General features: G+C 40.1%; 1 protein-coding gene across 3 annotated transcripts; it reads right to left on the minus strand.

The window, feature by feature from the left end:
* Positions 1 to 96: 96 nt before the first annotated feature.
* dcp2 (decapping mRNA 2) lies at positions 97 to 16,485 on the minus strand. Of its 3 annotated transcripts, XM_014143287.2 has the most exons (11): positions 15,167 to 16,485; positions 14,129 to 14,280; positions 13,698 to 13,825; positions 13,467 to 13,565; positions 13,166 to 13,318; positions 12,944 to 13,056; positions 7,662 to 7,766; positions 7,439 to 7,565; positions 5,876 to 5,959; positions 2,167 to 2,218; positions 97 to 1,486 (listed from the first exon to the last, which is right to left on the minus strand). In XM_014143287.2, the coding sequence occupies exons 1-11, from the start codon at positions 15,217 to 15,219 to the stop codon at positions 1,344 to 1,346; spliced, it is 1,209 nt and encodes a 402-aa protein (XP_013998762.1). In that variant the 5' UTR covers positions 15,220 to 16,485; the 3' UTR covers positions 97 to 1,343.
* Between the last annotated feature and the right edge of the window lie 1,008 nt (positions 16,486 to 17,493).

Genomic DNA, 17,493 nt, shown 5'->3' on the forward strand with positions numbered 1-17,493 from the left:
TCTTAACACAAGCTGTTTCAGTCTAACATCAGCCTCTGAAGTCAGGCTAGCTGCACCAAGCCCTGCTACAGACCCCAGACAAAAACAGACATAGGACACGTTCCAGGTTGTCTTTATTGTAGTCGTGCTGCGCAAAATCACATTTAACATTGTGGAAACCACATTCGTATCATTTAGCAATCTTCTGAGATGCACGACTGCAAAAAAAAAGAAAGCTTGACCTGGAACGTGGCCATTGGCATCACAGTTGGTAGGACGAGGCTACTTGGAGCTGATACGGCTTGAGCCATTCAACATGACTGCCTGTACAAGACAATCTACACCAGCTCTATGACTTTGGGGATAAAGCGTAGCAGCACAATGTACAGTACTCTGTGCTTAGCCTCAGATCAGTTCACACCAGCTATACACACACACACACACAACAAAAAAAAATGGTTCCCAACCTTTTTCGGTTACTGTACCACTGAGTACCCCCTCATGTGCATTTTACCAGCAGTCCTATGGTCTCATGAGTCTTCTCAAGTACCCCCTGTAGATAGGCCACGTACACCAAGGGGTCCTAGTACCCCTGGTTGGGAACCACTGCCCTAAAACATAAATCGGGAGCTCAGTTGGTAAGGCGGTGAAACTGACCAAAGTTGGACTATGTTGTCCATTAAAATTAGACAAAAACACTGAACAAGTTATGGCGCCGACTTCACTCACTGGCCAGATTTACTAAACATATGCTCTGTTCGTGTCAACAGGGGATGAAACCCCAAAGTTAAAACTCTTATCTTCATCTACCTTTATTTTTTATTTAACCTTTAAATCTACCTTTACCGTCTTTCTTCTCAGAACCTGCATTTTCAACCCCCCCCACTCTACTTTCTGTGACTAATTCCCTCTATAAAAATACAGGTACAACATTTGCACCTGATGCAAATGCTTAGTAAATCTGGATCATATGGGCTGAATCCTAACTAGAGATCTGTGCACAAGAGCACAAACTGTTCATCCCTAGTTGCCATTGACATCACTGCATGATTTCCTGGAAGCGAAACTAAGTTACTAAGAATCCCAAAGTAAGGATTCGGCTTGAATGAACAAACAGCGACATCTAGTTCACCTTTCTGTGCTTGACAAAAAATTAAACCTACGACAGAAGGCTTTTATATATGTGGTCAGTACTCTTCATCTCAACCCTAAGGTTGGAGGGGCTGCCGTTCCATAGAACTGAAGTATCTGCTAGTCTGCCATTCCAGGGTCGTGTTCATTAGGGCATACAACGAAAAGCAAACAAATGCATTTACTTTCTTTTGGCCCCTACTGAACACGACCAAGGTGTCCCTTTGGCTATTTCAGGAATCAAAGCATTTCATGATGGCCTCCCTGTCGAACTTGAAGTTGAGGAAGGACCTGGAGGAGAGGTGTTCACAGTTGCCGTTGCAGACCACCTGCTGCCCATTGGTGGAGCTGCACATGTCAGATGGCAGTGCTGCATCTGGGAAGAGAAAGGGAGCAGTTTCACTCAAGGCCCAGTGGAAACAACCTTTAAAAAGGGAGAGTTCACCTCAACGTTTTGTCCAACCCCCCAGACGTTTTGAAAATGGTGGCTCTCTGAAAATGTCTGACTGATGTTGAAGTGAACAATACCTTTAAATTCTCACTCTGAACTAATAAAAATGGTGGCCAAACCTCTTGGAGAGCTACCCTCGCAACATAATTTTGTTACATTATTCTAGTCATGTGCTCCTTAGGATCTTGATTAGCTGAATCAGGTGTGTTAACTAACCTGAGCTAGTTAGAAGATCTATAGGAGTCACGGCCACCCCTGAGCTAGTTAGAAGATCTATAGGAGTCACGGCCACCCCTGAGCTAGTTAGAAGATCTATAGGAGTCACGGCCACCCCTGAGCTAGTTAGAAGATCTATAGGAGTCACGGCCACCCCTGAGCTAGTTAGAAGATCTATAGGAGTCACGGCCACCCCTGAGCTAGTTAGAAGATCTATAGGAGTCACGGCCACCCCTGAGCTAGTTAGAAGATCTATAGTGAAAAAGAGGGACACAAAACAATGTGTGTCTGAAAAAATTAACGTATAGTTGCTTCAAACAGCACATAAAAGCTGTTACATATATCTATTGAAAACTTGTCTCATTCCTAATCTTCACTTTGTGCAATACCTGTGTCGAAGTTGTCCTGTAGTCTCCTGGGTTGAAGTCTCTTCTCCTCTTTCTGGAAGAACAGTTTTAACATTTTAAATGCAAAAAAAAAAAAAAAGTGTGTCTATGATAAAATCAACAGACTATGATCAAACATCAAGCAAAAAACAATACGCACAATCACCATTGAACACATGAATATAATTGCAATTTCAAAATGTGAGACCGATTTGTATTAAATTAGTAGATAACAAGAAAGCTTTTAGAAAATGTTTGTAGTTGCTTCAGCTATTCACTTGCTTTAGATCTAGTTTAATCTTAGACACCCAGAACTAAAATCTTCCGTAATTGTGTCAGATGCTCGATAGAGTTCTGGGGTGGGGTGGGGGGGGGAAGCCTCCACCCCTCTCTACGGAAACTCTCGGCCAGTTTCGGGCAAGTCCCTTCTGAAATTGGAAAGATGCGAGCACATGTGAAATCGTGATTTGTCCAAATGATCAGCGACGGAAAATCAGCGTACCGGAACAAAGTTCCTCGTTAGTTGTCGCATACCACAGTCTGTCGACAGATGCTACTACCATTTATGTTACCTGCATCTGTCCACAAGAAATTAGGTCTAGCTAGATATAATCTAGACCAATACTAACAACACATCTAGCCTGGTCCCAGATCTGTTAGTGCTCTTGCCAACTCCATTGCTGTCAAGCTATAGATGTTTGGCTTGACAAAGACTTGGCATGCAAAGACCGGCACTCAGGCTTTCTACAATCTAGATAGACCTAATCTACATTCTTATAGTCTCGGTAGAGGTCAAGTAAGTTGGTCTAGATCCTGGTCTATAGTTTAGACTAGTTAGAGGTCTAGTTTGTATAATTGGTTTTATTTAGGGAGTGGTTTAGTTGGTCTGGACCTACATCTATGATGATGTGTAGAGGGTGTAGGTAGTTATAGTTCGATGGGTAGAGGGTGTAGGTCAGCTATAGTTAAATGTGTAGAGGGTCTAGTTGAGTTATAGTTACAGCTGAAGTCAGAAGTTTACATACACTTAGGTTGGAGTCATTAAAAATTGTTTTTCAACAACTCCACAAATTTCTTGTTAACAAACTAGAGTTTTGGGAAGTCGGTTAGGACATCTACTTTGTGCATGACACAAGTAATTATTCCAACAATTGTTTACAGACAGATTATTTCACTGTATCACAATTCCAGTGGGTCAGAAGTTTACATACACTAAGTTGACTGTGCCTTTAAACAGCTTGGAAAATTCCAGAAAATTATGCCATGGCTTTAGAAGCTTCTGATAGACTCGAATGATGTCAATTAGCCTATTGGAGGTGTACCTGTGGATGTATTTCAAGGCCTACCTTCAAACGCAGTGCCTCTTTGCTTGACATCATGGGAAAATCAAAAGAAATTAGCCAAGACCTCAGAAAAAAAGTCTGCTCCCAAGGATGAACCAATGTCCAAACGCCTGAAGTTACCACGTTCATCTGTACAAACAATAGTATGCAAGTATAAACACCATGGGACCACTCATACCGCTCAGGAAGGAGATGCGTTCTGTCTCCTAGAGATGAACGTACTTTGGTGTGAAAAGTGCAAATCAATCCCAGAACAGCAGCAAAGGACCTTGTGAAGATGCTGGAGGAAACAGGTACAAAAGTATCTATATCCACAGTAAAACGAGTCCTATATCAACATAACCTGAAAGGCTGCTCAGCAAGGAAGAAGAAGCCATTGCTCCAAAACCGCCATAAAAAAGCCAGACTACGGTTTGCAACTGCACACGGGGACAAAGATCGTACTTTTTGGAGAAATGTCCTCTGGTCGGATGAAACAAAAATACAACTGTTTGGCCATAATGACCATCGTTATGTTTGGAGGGAAAAGGGGAATGCTTGCAAGCCGAAGAACACCATCCAACCGTGAAGCACAGGGGTGGCAGCATCATGTTGTGGGGGTGCTTTGCTGCAGGAGGGACTGGTGCATTTCACAAAAGATGGCATCATGAGGTAGGATAATTATGTGGATATATTGAAGCAACATCTCAAGACATCGGTCAGGAAGTTAAAGCTTGGTCGCAAATGGGTCTTCCAAATGGACAATGACCCCAAGCATACTTCCAAAGTTGTGGCAAAATGGTTTAAGGACAACAAAGTCCAGGTATTGGACTGGCCATCACAAAGACCTGCCCTCAATCCTATAGAACATTTGTGGGCAGAACTGAAAAAGCAAGTGTGAGCAAGGAGGCCTACAAAACTGACTCAGTTACAGCAGCTCTGTCAAGAGGAATGGGCCAAAATTCACCCAACTTATTGTGGGAAGCTTGTGGAAGGCTACCCAAAACGTTTGACCCAAGTTATACAATTTAAAAAGGCAATGCTACCAAATACTAATTGTGTATGTAAACTTCCGACTTCAACTGTAGATGTGTAGAGGGTCTAGGTCAGTTATAGTTAGATGTCTAGTTGATCTAGATATATAGTGAAGTTTGATACCTCATAAGGATTGATAAACATCTCCTGGGAGTACACCCAAACCAGTCTACTGATTTAACTAATGAGGGGCTTGATTATAAATGGGGCCATTTAGAATCAGCTGTGCTAGTTTGGGAATACATCAATAAGTGGACTGGCTAGGAGTACAGGTTCGGGAAACACTGGTCTAAACAACAACACGAAAGGGAGACTGCGACCGAAGCTGTGTTCCGATTTCTTACACTTCTCCTATAGGGTGCGCAGAAGGTTTTGCAAGTTTGACACATGACAAAGGAAGTAGTGACTGTCGTAGTAATGGTAGTAGTTATAGTGAGCTATTTTGGGGTGGTTTGTAGGTATGGCGTTATTATAGTGGGTTAAGACAGTAGGGTAGTGTGAGTACTATAGCATCATAACCAGTAGAATGTGTTTTAAGCTCTGAAAATGTTTTAGTTTGAACATTCTGATAGTTCTGCACCAGTGATTTAGAATGTGGAAGTCTGTATACCACTATTGACATGGGGGGGGGGGACACAGGAATCTGTAAGGTTTTACATCTACAGTCATTTTAACAGTCTTATCCAGAGCAAGTTCCAGTTACAACAGTTAGAGCATTCATCTTAAGGTAGCTATAAAAAGATGTATTGACGTAATCAACGGCCTAGTGGTTAGAGCGTTGGACTAGTAACCGAAAGGTTGCAAGATCGAATCCCCGAGCCGACAAGGTAAAATTCTGTCATTCTGCCCCTGAACAAGGCAGTTAACCCACTGTTCCTAGGCCGTCATTGAAAATAAGAATTTGTTCTTAACTGACTTGCCTAGTTAAATAAAAGGTAAAATTTTATAATGTAAGTTGAGACGGCTCGCACTTGTCAACATCAGTTTGATGTTTGTAGAGCAAACGGTTGAAGACCAGTATCCAATCTAAAATGGATGGCCTATGGGGCTTTGATAATAAAAAAATGGTAATAGTATACACAAAATCCAGAAGTTTTTTTGGCAAGCAATACAAGCCGAGTCAGTGAGAAAGTAGCATACAAAAAAATAAAAATATAAAATAAAAAGACTAGTGCTAGCCTGGATGTTTTTAAAGTAGTTTTGGCGTTGGTAGGGGGTTACAGTTGGTAGGGGGCAGAGAAAAGGCAATAATGAGAAAGTAAGCCAGATTTCAGTAGTTGTTTTCACTTTCAGCAGGCACACCTAACAAACTATGGTGAGGCGTTACACACAGCTTCAGCCAATCTAAGTTTCACCTGCTGGTTGCCGACTCCATTGGCCCTTTTCTTCAGGTTGGGAGAATCCTGGTGCTTCTTCCCATTGCCTTTCACATTGAGGTTCTGCAGACAGGAGCAAGTACCATAGAACCAGGACTCATACTTGGGACATTCAACAACAACAAAAATATATTGAGTAGGCACTGAGGCACTTCTACTACTATAGTGTCCTCAGAACGACATAGAAAATTTTGGGGGGGGGGGAAATCGATTTTGGTTTAGGTCAGTTTTGATTAATGGGTGCTGTCAGAAAAGAAGGAATTCTTGCTAATTTTTTTTTTTTAAAGAATAATTTCAGGCTAGACACAGAAATATTTTTGCATTCTACAAGGCCTGATTCAGAACAAGGCCAAACTGGGAAGACTAAGGCGACATCACCCTCTGCTGGTAACAGGAAAAAAAAACCAAAACAGACCTTTTGCCCTTGAGTGAATTGATGCTGGATTACAATTGCTGCATTGTTTTGATCAGACTAAGAGATATCGGTATGCTACAGTATCCTAGTGCAGAGTAAACACACACTCAGTGTTGCGTCGCCCATTAATTAAACAATCTGGCTTTGCCTGAGGAAGACTGACAGTGAGCATGCAATGTGTTTCAACCTGAGTGTTTGTCATGCTTTTGTTAGTTCATCCATTGTAGTATTTTTGAAGAAGATGTACCACAGACATTTCATACATCTATCCCCCCACCCACCCCATCTTACATTTGGTCTAAACTAAACGTGTGTCAGCTGCAGCAGGCCTCAGCACTCTGAAGTTAAATCTGTAGATAACTGCCCAAATCATCCAATTTATAGAGTCTGCTGGAGCGAGTGTGGGGTACCTGAGCCGTAACATTTTCTGATACTGCCCGATTCAGAGTTGAGATTAGTACACGATACCGACTTTCCCATTTATTCATGTCAACGGGAGACTCGAGTTAAGCACTCGTGAGCATCTCGTCAATAAATATATATACAGATCTCTGGACGGATACACTTTGACGCCCGCAACATTAGGTTAGTTACACACAGAGCGCATGAGAGAGGAATGTGCACGACACAATGACAAGAGGGAGAGTTCGTGAAAGTGTGCCGTATCTACTTTGAAGAACTAGTAAAATAATTGTCAGACAGCTCTGCAGCATACTTAGGCAGGCTAGATAAATAGGATGACTAAAAACAGTACAGGAAGCACAGAGATGTGGTCTGGGTGGCTGCTACTTCCTGAGCAGAGATGATGACTAAGGAATGAAAAATAATAAAGTCAAATAAAAACGAAATAATGTAACCAACTGAAATATTTTATTTCATTGTCATTTTTCTATTGATATCTACCCAATGTGGACCTGACAGAGACATCATATTTTCTGTGTTTTGGCAATTGAATGTCCACCATTTTTTGCTTAGGAATTTCCATTAGAAAGCTCAAATCATTTTTAAAATGTAATTATTTCATAATGCATTTAATGTTTTTCTTATTATCGAAACAGAAATCGAAAACCGTGACTATTTTTTAATAATCTAACCAAAACAACCTCAAACAGCAGAGAGCAACCAACCTTGGCTTTCAAGAGTTCAGAGACCTCGTATTGGCTCAGCTGTCCCAGAGGCTTGGGTTGCTTCTGCTTCCCCCACCCCTCTCCTGGAGAGGCCTCAGGCAACATCTGGGCCCGTCTATGCTTCGAACTATAGAAGAAATTATTCAATTCATATTCAGAAAGCTTTATTGTCCACCAAATGTATATAAAAAAATTGTCTTTAGCATGGGCATAAGTGTCTTACCGTGCTTTGTCCAGAGGTTTGCATGGAGTGCTGCCGTTGGATGCAAAATCCTCATCACTGTCTGTAGACTCTCCTTTACGCTTGGCAATCCATTCTCGGAGTGGTCTGTGGAGGGCAAAGTAGAGATGCAAGAATCAATGACTGATGTTTACTTTATACACATAGGATAGAAGGTTACACAATAATATACTGTACAAGTCGGCTACAACTATAGGTGACGCCTCCATAAGGCTAGGGGATGCTAAGGGGCTCCCGAGGGGTGCAGTGGTCTAAGACACTGCATTTCAGTGCAAGAGGCGTCACTGCAATACCTGGTTCGAATCCAGGCTGCATCACATCCGGCCGTGATTGGGAGACCCATAGGGCAGCGCACAATTGACCCAGCGTCGTCCGGGTTTGGCCGTCATTGTAAATAATAATTTGTTCTTAACTGACTTGCCTAGTAAAATAAAAGGTTAAATAAAAAAATAAAAAAATATTCCCCTAAAGTAAAGGTCATTCAAATTGCCTAGTCCCGTCTTTACAGAAATAAATACAAATCATTCAAATAATAGGCTACTAGACCAGAAAGCATGATTTGGCCAGAGGATCATTAGCTTCTTTACCAAAAGAAATAAGCTGTGGATCGTTTTCAAATCGCACTGCCTGCAGTCGGAAGGGCCTGCAATTTGGTCAGTGCACACAACAAATACCAAATAGATGATTGTCAAGTAGCAACAGACAGTGAAATGTAGAGGTCATCCAGCCAGGCATAAAACAAAATGGCTATTGCTGTAAAGACAAGAAAATGAAGAGACTAAACCGTCTTTTAGTTATCAAAATCCTCAACTTAATTGAGCGAACAGTATAGCCCATCTTGACACCAGCGGAGAGCATTGTCCATGTCCCGGGTGATTGTGCATATTCACCCTTTATCATGGTTGGGTCAGTGCCACCTGAAAATTCGTTTTTGGACAATAATATTGTCCTCCAGGTTAGATGGACTTCAGAGTCATTTTTATAAATCTGTTTGTCAGTATCAGCAGAGTAGTTGTCGTCATAGGCTATTCAAAAGTAGAATGAAACACCATAATAAAAAAGGCCACATTTTCCTGTGCAAAAGGAGAAGAAACGTGTCTGGATATTGCCTAGGCTTACTCTACGCCACTACACTCTCAGCTATGCATTGAACTGTATATTTTCCCAACAGTACTCAAGTTAAATTATTTGCCTAAATGACTATCCAATCATCACATTATGAAAACATTAGTCTGGAAATGCCGGTGATGCATGGAATGCTTTCTGAAGAAGGTGCATTTTTAATGGTGAAAATTTGCCTCCCCAAACTAGAAACTCAGGCGTGGCCTATGGCTACACCCTAAACATACAATAGTTTTACCATTTTGTTATTCATGCTGCACTGAAATGACAGGTTATATTTGACAAACTGAAAAAGCAACACTACAGAGTATTCCACTGTTTACTAGATAGATACTCTTATCACATGCATTTGGCTGTCACACAAGTCTTTCAGAAATGTGTGGGGGGGGGGTTACATTGTAGAATAATAGTGAAGACATCAAAACGATGAAATAACACATATGGAATCATGTAGTAACCAAAAAAAAAGTGCTAAACAATTCTAAATACATTTTAGATTCTTCGAAGTAGCCACCCTTTGCCTTAACAACTGCGCTTTGTTAATAGTAAATGTGGAATTTATTTCCTTCTTAATGCGTTTGAGCCAATCAGTTGTGACAAGGTAGGGGTGGTATACAGAAGATATGCCCATTTGGTAAAAGACCAACTCCATATATGGCAAGAACAGCTCAAATAAGCAAAGAGAAACGACAATCCATCATTACTTTAAGGCATGAAGGTCAGTCCATGCAGAACATTTCAAGAACTTTGAAAGTTTCTTCAAGTGCGTTCGCAGAAACCATCAAGCACTGATGAAACTGGTTCTCATGAGGACCGCCACAGGAAAAGAAGACCCAGAGTTACCCCTGCTGCAGAGGATAAGTTCATTAGAGTTACCAGCCTCAGAAATTGCAGCCCAAATAAATGCTTTACAGAGTTCATGTAACAGACACAACATCAACTGTTCAGAGGAGACTGCGTGAATCAGACCGTCATTGTCAAATTGCTGCAAAGAAACCTTTACTAAAAAGGACACCAATAAGAAGAGACTGGCTTGGACCAAGAAACACAAACAATGGACATTAGACCGGTAGAAATATGTCCTTTGGTCTGAGGAGTCCAAATTTGAGATTTTTGGTTCCAACCGCCGTGTCCATGTGAGACGCAGAGAAGGTGAACAAATTCTCTCTGCATGTGTATTTCCCACCGTGAAGCATGGTGTGATGGTGCTTTGCTGGTGACACTGTCCATGATTTATTCAGAATTCAAGGCACACTTAACCAGCATGACTACCACAACATCCTGCAGCGATATGCCATCCCATCTGGTTTGCGCTTAGTGGGATAATAATGTTTTTCAACAGGACAATGACCCAACACACCTCCAGGCTGTGCAAGGCCTATTTGACCAAGAAGGAGAGTGATGGAGTGCTGCATCAGATGACCTGGCCTCCACAATCACCCGACCTCAACCCAATTGACATGGTTTGGGATGAGTTGGGCCGCAGAGTGAAGGAAAAGCAGCCAACAAGTGCTCAGCATATGTGGGAACTCCTTCAAGACTAATGGAAAAGCATTCCAGGTGAAGGTGGTTGAGAGAATGCCAAGAGCGTGCCAAGCTGTCAAGACAACGGGTAGCTACTTTGAAGAATCACCACTTTGGGTTACAACATGATTCCATGTGTAATTACATAGAATATTAGTGAAGACATCTAAACTACAATGTAGAAAACAGTACTACATTTTTTTTATTTTTTTTTAAAAGCCTTGAATAGGTGTGTCCAAACTTTTGACTTGTACTGTATATGTTTACCCCAAATATATATGTGGATTGATTACATTGATGGAAGCTACAATCCGCAATATTACAGCTGAACCACCCACCCCAAAAAAGAAGACAAATAATATTTCAGAAATGGGCATCTTTATCAGTGTGAAGCGAGAAAAAAGAAAAAACCCGCACACTGCTCTTTAATAAGCTTTACGTATTGGCCTTAGAGCTTTTCAGAGGTTTTTAAATTAGCACCCTTATGTAGACCTAGCCCTACCCACAGCCGTTCCACGCATCGAATGGGGTTGGAGTCGAGGGAAAACAAATAAGTGTTACCAAATATAACAATATGCATTTAAAAAGAAATTATGTTAAAATAAAGTGTGTACATTAAAAAACGTATTAAACACATCTGTAAAACCACAATGAGGACATCGACCTACCAAGCATGTTTTCATAAATCATTGGGTACAGCGCAAGAAAAACGTCAGAGTAATCTGAAATGGGGGCATAATTCATATTCACAACATAGGCATTTCATCATTAAGACCTTTAGGAAATAATGTCTGGAGGGTGAAAATCCCAAAACATTCTCTTTTACTCAGAGTATTATTTATATCACCTCCCCTGTCTGATATCTTAACATTCTCTATGCCAAAAAATAAAAACATTTAAAAATGTCATGTTTCAGGTCATTAAAATGTACTGCGACTGGATAATCCCTGTCGTTTCTCCTTATTGATCCTTTATGTTAAGAGAACCAGAGGTTTTGCCTACATAACACGGCCCACAATGACATTTCATCATGTAGATAACGGCGGTGGTGGAGCACGTAATAATGCCATTTATTTGGAACTGTTTTCCTGTATGTGGGTGGCAGAAATATTCACACTTCATCCTATTGTTGCACTGTGAGCAACCTCTGCATTTATAGCTACCATTCGGAAAAGCGAGTAAAAGAGCTTGGCTGATTTCCTTTTGTGGCTGGCAGTTGGCATGGACCAATTTATCACGTAAATTGCAAACTCTCCTATATACAATAAGTGGTGGATTCTTAAATTGAGCAGGCAAACCTGGGTCGGATGATGAAAACATGCCAGTGTTTCTTGACAGCATCTCCCACTTTTCGCAAGTTCAAAGTATATGTGGTGGTGAACATTAGAGCGTTCTTTAGATCTAGTGGGTCTTTTTTGTATCCGTTCATCTTGTGTTTTCCCCAACGCCAAACGAAGAGCTTCATCCACACATTGTGGAGAATAGCCTCTTCTTAGAAACCTATTGAGCATCTCTGCTGCTTTTTCTAGATATAGTCCTCTGTGGAGTGGCATATTCAGCACTGTCTGAAAAACTGTCTCAGGGTAGAAGCTGTCCCCTTGTAATAAGTGTGTTTCTGTCCGTTTTTGTTTTCTATACAGAGTTATAAACAGGGTTCCATTTGATTTCTCAATCCACATATCGAGGTAATGAATGCGTTTAGCGTCACATTCAATAGTGAATTTGAGATTGGGGTCAATGTCATTGAGTAATTCCATAAAGTCTGACAGCTCTTTTCCCCATATGCAAAAGATTGTCAATATATCGATACCACTTCAGGACTTTATTCAAAAATTTATTTTCATTTTCATTGTTAACAAAACATTCTTCAAAAATACCCACATAAAGGTTAGCATAGCTCAGAGCGAATGTGGAGCCCATCGATGTCCATTCGTTTGGAGGTAGTATTCATCATCAAACCTGAAATAGTTATATGTCAAAACATATTCAGCCAGCTCTAGAATAAAGTTTCTTGGTGGGTATTCGTTAGTATCTCCATCTCTCAAATAGTAAGCTAGGGCTGCCAGCTACCCCGTATGGGGAAAGCTGTTACATAGACTCGACATTTAATGTGACCAACAGTCTTCTGTTAAACCCTTTATTGGCGAGATCTTGTTTATGAAGTCTATAGAGTCTTTCACATATGATGGCAATTCTTGCACATGATTTAATAAAAGAGTCTATGAAGTTCAACAGGCACTGAACCTATTCCCGCAACCACTGGTCTGCCTGGATCATTTTCTTGTTGTGTTTTAGGTTTGTGTAATTTTGGCAAAATGGATGTATGACACATTTGCAGCAAAGGTATTCATACTCAGGTTTTGAGATAAGGTTGTTTAATAGGGCTTGCTCCAGGTTAGAGCAGATATCCCATTGGAACACCTGTGTGGGATCAACACAGTTTTTTTATAGAAACGTTCATTATTGAATTGTCTCTGAATCTCTTCTTTGTATTTGTCATAGTCTAAAACTACCACAGCACCCCCCTTGTCTACAGGTTTGATGACCAAAGATTAATCTTTCATTAGTTCATTAAGTGCCTGTTCTTCTGAATGTGTGAAGCGCAATAAGACACTTACCTGACAAAAGGAATGGCCATGAAAAACTTGTTGGGGGCGAGTCCAAGTTTAGACTTGGGAGTCATGTCGTTCCTGTGACATGGTAGTTTCTCAATCGGGAACCACTCGATGTTCTAGGAGAAACACAGCACAACAGCTAGTCCTAGTTGTTCTCTTCATCTGCGTTGTAAATACAAATTGTAAATAAGAACAAAAGATGAGAAAGTTAAGGGGTAACCGTACCCTTATCTCCTTCCTTGTTTTGGGGTTGAACTTCGTCTCCTTGGGTACCCCAGGTATTATGTACAATCGGGCCAACTGATCAGTGATTTTCTGCTCGATGTACGTGTCTTTGCAGATGCGATCTTTGATATCGAAACCCGTTTCCTCCATAACCTAAGAGAATACAGACATGGGTATGAGAAAACATTATTGATTGAAACGTCATATATATAGTATCTAGCCAATCTGTATTGAGAATAAATATTTACTTGCCAAATCAGAATTATAAAGACCTATAAAACTGAGATAATTTAATATTTACCTCTCGTACAGCACAAACATGAGGAGCCTCATCTTCATTGACTTTTCCCTTTGGAAAGCCCCACCCTGACTTGGCCAAATAGCCCTGAACCAGCAATGCCTAAAGAGAAGAAATATTAAATATTATAAAAGGACATACAACACACACGTGAGACAACTTAAGACATATGAAATGTTTATCGGGAAGTATCACCATACATTATAACACTGGCTGTGTATGTACTATACGCACATTGTCAAGCGATTCATCTAGAATAATGGCACCATAGGTTGGAACACCCATCTTATATTCCTTCCACTGTTCTAGAACCTTCTGTACATCCTCCCCATTGGGCAGCAGGAATGGACAATGATTAAAAAGTAGCATGGTGTCAAGGAGAATATAAGGAACATTTGCAACAACAACAAAAAATATGAATATTGAGTTTAGTTGTATGTACCGCTCCTCACAAGACATTATTTGAATTGAAGGTGGTGGGGTCTTTGCAAGTTCAACAAGGAACTGTTAGGTGATGACATGTACATAACCTTTCACACAGCGGGCCTACGGTCATAGAGCATTATTTTTTTTTTTAAATCAGGAATTAACTAACCAAAGAAAAAAACAACACGATAACAACTCCCCCCACCCCCTCTCACATCATTATACTCATGTAAGGATATCAGCCTTGGCAAAGTCCCTTATCCCGCACTGAGGTAATCCTGGTGCATTCTGCATGCAGAAGTCCAGGTAGAACCAATGGGCAAGCTCGATCTGGAAGCACACGCGGATAGCATTGTCTCTCTCTTCACTAGGGATGTGGAGGATGAAGCGACTGGAGGAGAGGAGAGGCAAATCAGTACAGTAGCAGAACTACATGGACATAGTTCATTACACAACATACTGTGGTCCATGTCACAATACAGTTTGAGTTATGAAACTACAACACAGTTTAATGAAGTACCATGACGGTAGCCAAACATTAGTGATGTACCATCATGACTGTAGTGAAGCTTGAGGTTAGGTGTATGCAACCAGGGGCACATTCATTAGTGAAACCGTTTAAGAACTAAACAGAGCAAAACACGAGTTAATATTTGACAATTAGCCATCACTAGCACAGAGGCTGCTGTCTATATACATAGACTTGAAATCACTGGCCACTTTAATAAATGGTACACTAGTCACTTTAATAATGTCTACATATTTTGCATTACTCATCTCATATGTATATACTATATTCTACTGTATCTAAGTCTATGCCACTCTGACATTGCTCGTCCAAATATTTATATATTCTTAATTCCATTCCTTTACTTAGATGTGTGTATATGTTGTGAAATTGTTGGATATTACTGCACTGTCGAGGGCCAGAAACACTGGCATTTCGCAACACTTGCAATAACATCTGCTAAACACGTGTATGTGACCACTACAATTTGATTTAAATTCAGATTGGTCCTTCCCCGTTTCGTTCCGTTTGAGAAACGTTTTGTAACATAATTAATACAACCCCGAGAACACTAATGCAACGCACTTTCGTTAAGTCAACCCCATTGTCGCTCGACAGACTAACTACCTCGGTATCTAACTAGCTATCCACAACCAAGGTTACGACAAGCCACAAGCACAACAAAGACACTCCTCAGGATATAGTGTTAGTAAATAAAACAAAACATTATATTTCAAAACAAGTTAGTCACTTTTGACGCGGTTTTTACCTGCAGAGGTCGTCCAATACGCCGTTGGGAATCTCCCCTCTTTTTGTCTCCATGTTGAGGATAAAAACATCCCGAACTCGCGAAACAATGAGGCGAAAAATAAACAGCGCAAAGCTACTATTTTCTTAAATCTCGAATCAATGCATTCTATTGATCAATCAAGCTGAACTATATGTGCCAGGTTCGTCAAATGTCCCTAAATTTACACAAATGAATACATGTTAGCTCGCTAAAAACAAACACCAACACCGCGTAATCGAAAAAAAGAAAGGTAGAAACGCCACACTGTTGATGAGGTGAGAGAACATTATTATCCAATCGTATATCAGGGGAGGCTGGCCACGTTGAGTAGCTGGTACCTTATTAGGCTGAATGATGGCCTGTCAAAATATTCTAACCAATCACGACACACAATAACTCGAGCAAAATGTATTAGGTTTGGTTGACAAAACAAGGAAACGGTAAGCAAAGATATTCGAGCAAGATTATAAAAAAGACAACTAGACATTATTGAGGAAGAGGCGAGGCCTGTGTAGCTATGTAAATTACATTTTATACGCGGACATCCAATGGCAATATAACACTTTTTCATTAGCAGTAATCACAATAAATAACATGCGATATCCTTGGCCACAATTATATTATTAAAGGAATAAGATAAACTTGTTATTGTAATAAAATATATAGAATATTGTTATACGTGCCCTTATAAGTTATTATATTGTATATCTTCTGTTGTGAGAGGCAAGCGACCTGTGAAAGCACTAAACCATTATACAGCTACAACCATTTATTCAGTCTACTGCCCTCGTCTAAATGTGTGGATATTAATAGTTGTTTAATTCAATAAAATAGACTAAATTAACCTCTCATTTGTGACAGTAATTTGAAATGTGGATGCTCTTTTAGGATATGAATGTCAGAATGTCAGTGAACCCTAGGATTGACCTTTTTGAATGAACATGCATATGAATAAAATAAAACAAATATTAGGTTATATGACATTATATATGACATTATAAATATTTTGTGTTTTCATAGGCTGACATATTAATGTGTAGGCATATTAAATGTTTCATAAAGGAGATTTGTGTGACTGGGCTGTAGCAGAAAAATATATCATATCAAAAAATGGTCAAAGGCTCCAGCCACCCAAGTCATAGCCTGTTATCTCTGCTACCACACGGCAAGCGATACCGATGCACCAAGTCTGGAAAAAACAGGACCCTGAACAGCTTCTACCCTCAAGCCATAAGACTACTAAATAGTTAGTTAAATAGTTAACCAATAACTACCCGGACTTTCTTCATTTACTCTTTTTGCACTAACTCTTTTGACTCATCACATAGTGCACTGTAACAGCAGTTTATCTATCCTGTTGCCTAGTAACGTCATCCCTACTTATATGTACATACAGTACCAATCAAACATTTGGACACACTTACTAATTCAAGTTTTAAAAAAAATATTACAATTGGGGTTCTTTTTTCATTTTTTAAACAACTAATTTAATAATGTCTGTTAAATTATTTGAATTCCAATTTGTTTGTTTTTTCCCCCCCTGCGAGCTCAATGCACACATTGCACAGTTTCTCTAGAGCTACACTACCAGTCAAAAGTTTTAGAACACCTACTCATTCAAGGGTTTTTATTTGTACTATTAACTACATGGTAGAATAATAGTGAAGACATCAAAACTATGAAATAACACATATGGAATCATGTAGTAACCAAAAAAAAGTGTTAAAAAAATCAAAATACATTTTATATTTGAGATTCTTCAAATAGCCACCCTTTGCCTTGACAGCTTTGCACACTCTTGGCATTCTCTCAACCAGCTTCATGAGGTAGTCACCTGGAATGCATTTCAATTAACAGGTGTGCCATGTTAAAAGTTAATTTGTGGAATTTCTTTCCTTCTTAATGCATTTGAGCCAATCAGTTGTGTTGTGACAAGGTAGGGGTGGTATACAGAAGATAACCCTATTATGGCAAGAACAGCTCAAATAAGCAAAGAGAAACAACAGTCCATCATTACTTTAAGACATGAAGGTCAGTCAATAGGGAACATTTCAAGAACTTTGAAAGTTTCTTCAAGTGCAGACACAAAAACCATTAAGCGCTATGATGAAACTGGCTCTCGTGAAGACCGCCACAGGAAAGGAAGATCCGGAGTTACCTCTGCTGCAGAGGATTCATTAGAGTTAACTGCACCTCAAATTGCAGCCCAAATAAATGCTTCACAGGGTTTAAGTAACAGACACATCTCAACATCAACTGTTCAGAGACTGCGTGAATCAGGCCTTCATGGTCTAATTCCTGCAAAG

Source organism: Salmo salar, chromosome ssa01 (genome assembly GCF_905237065.1).
Source record: "Salmo salar chromosome ssa01, Ssal_v3.1, whole genome shotgun sequence".
NCBI lineage: Eukaryota > Metazoa > Chordata > Actinopteri > Salmoniformes > Salmonidae > Salmo > Salmo salar.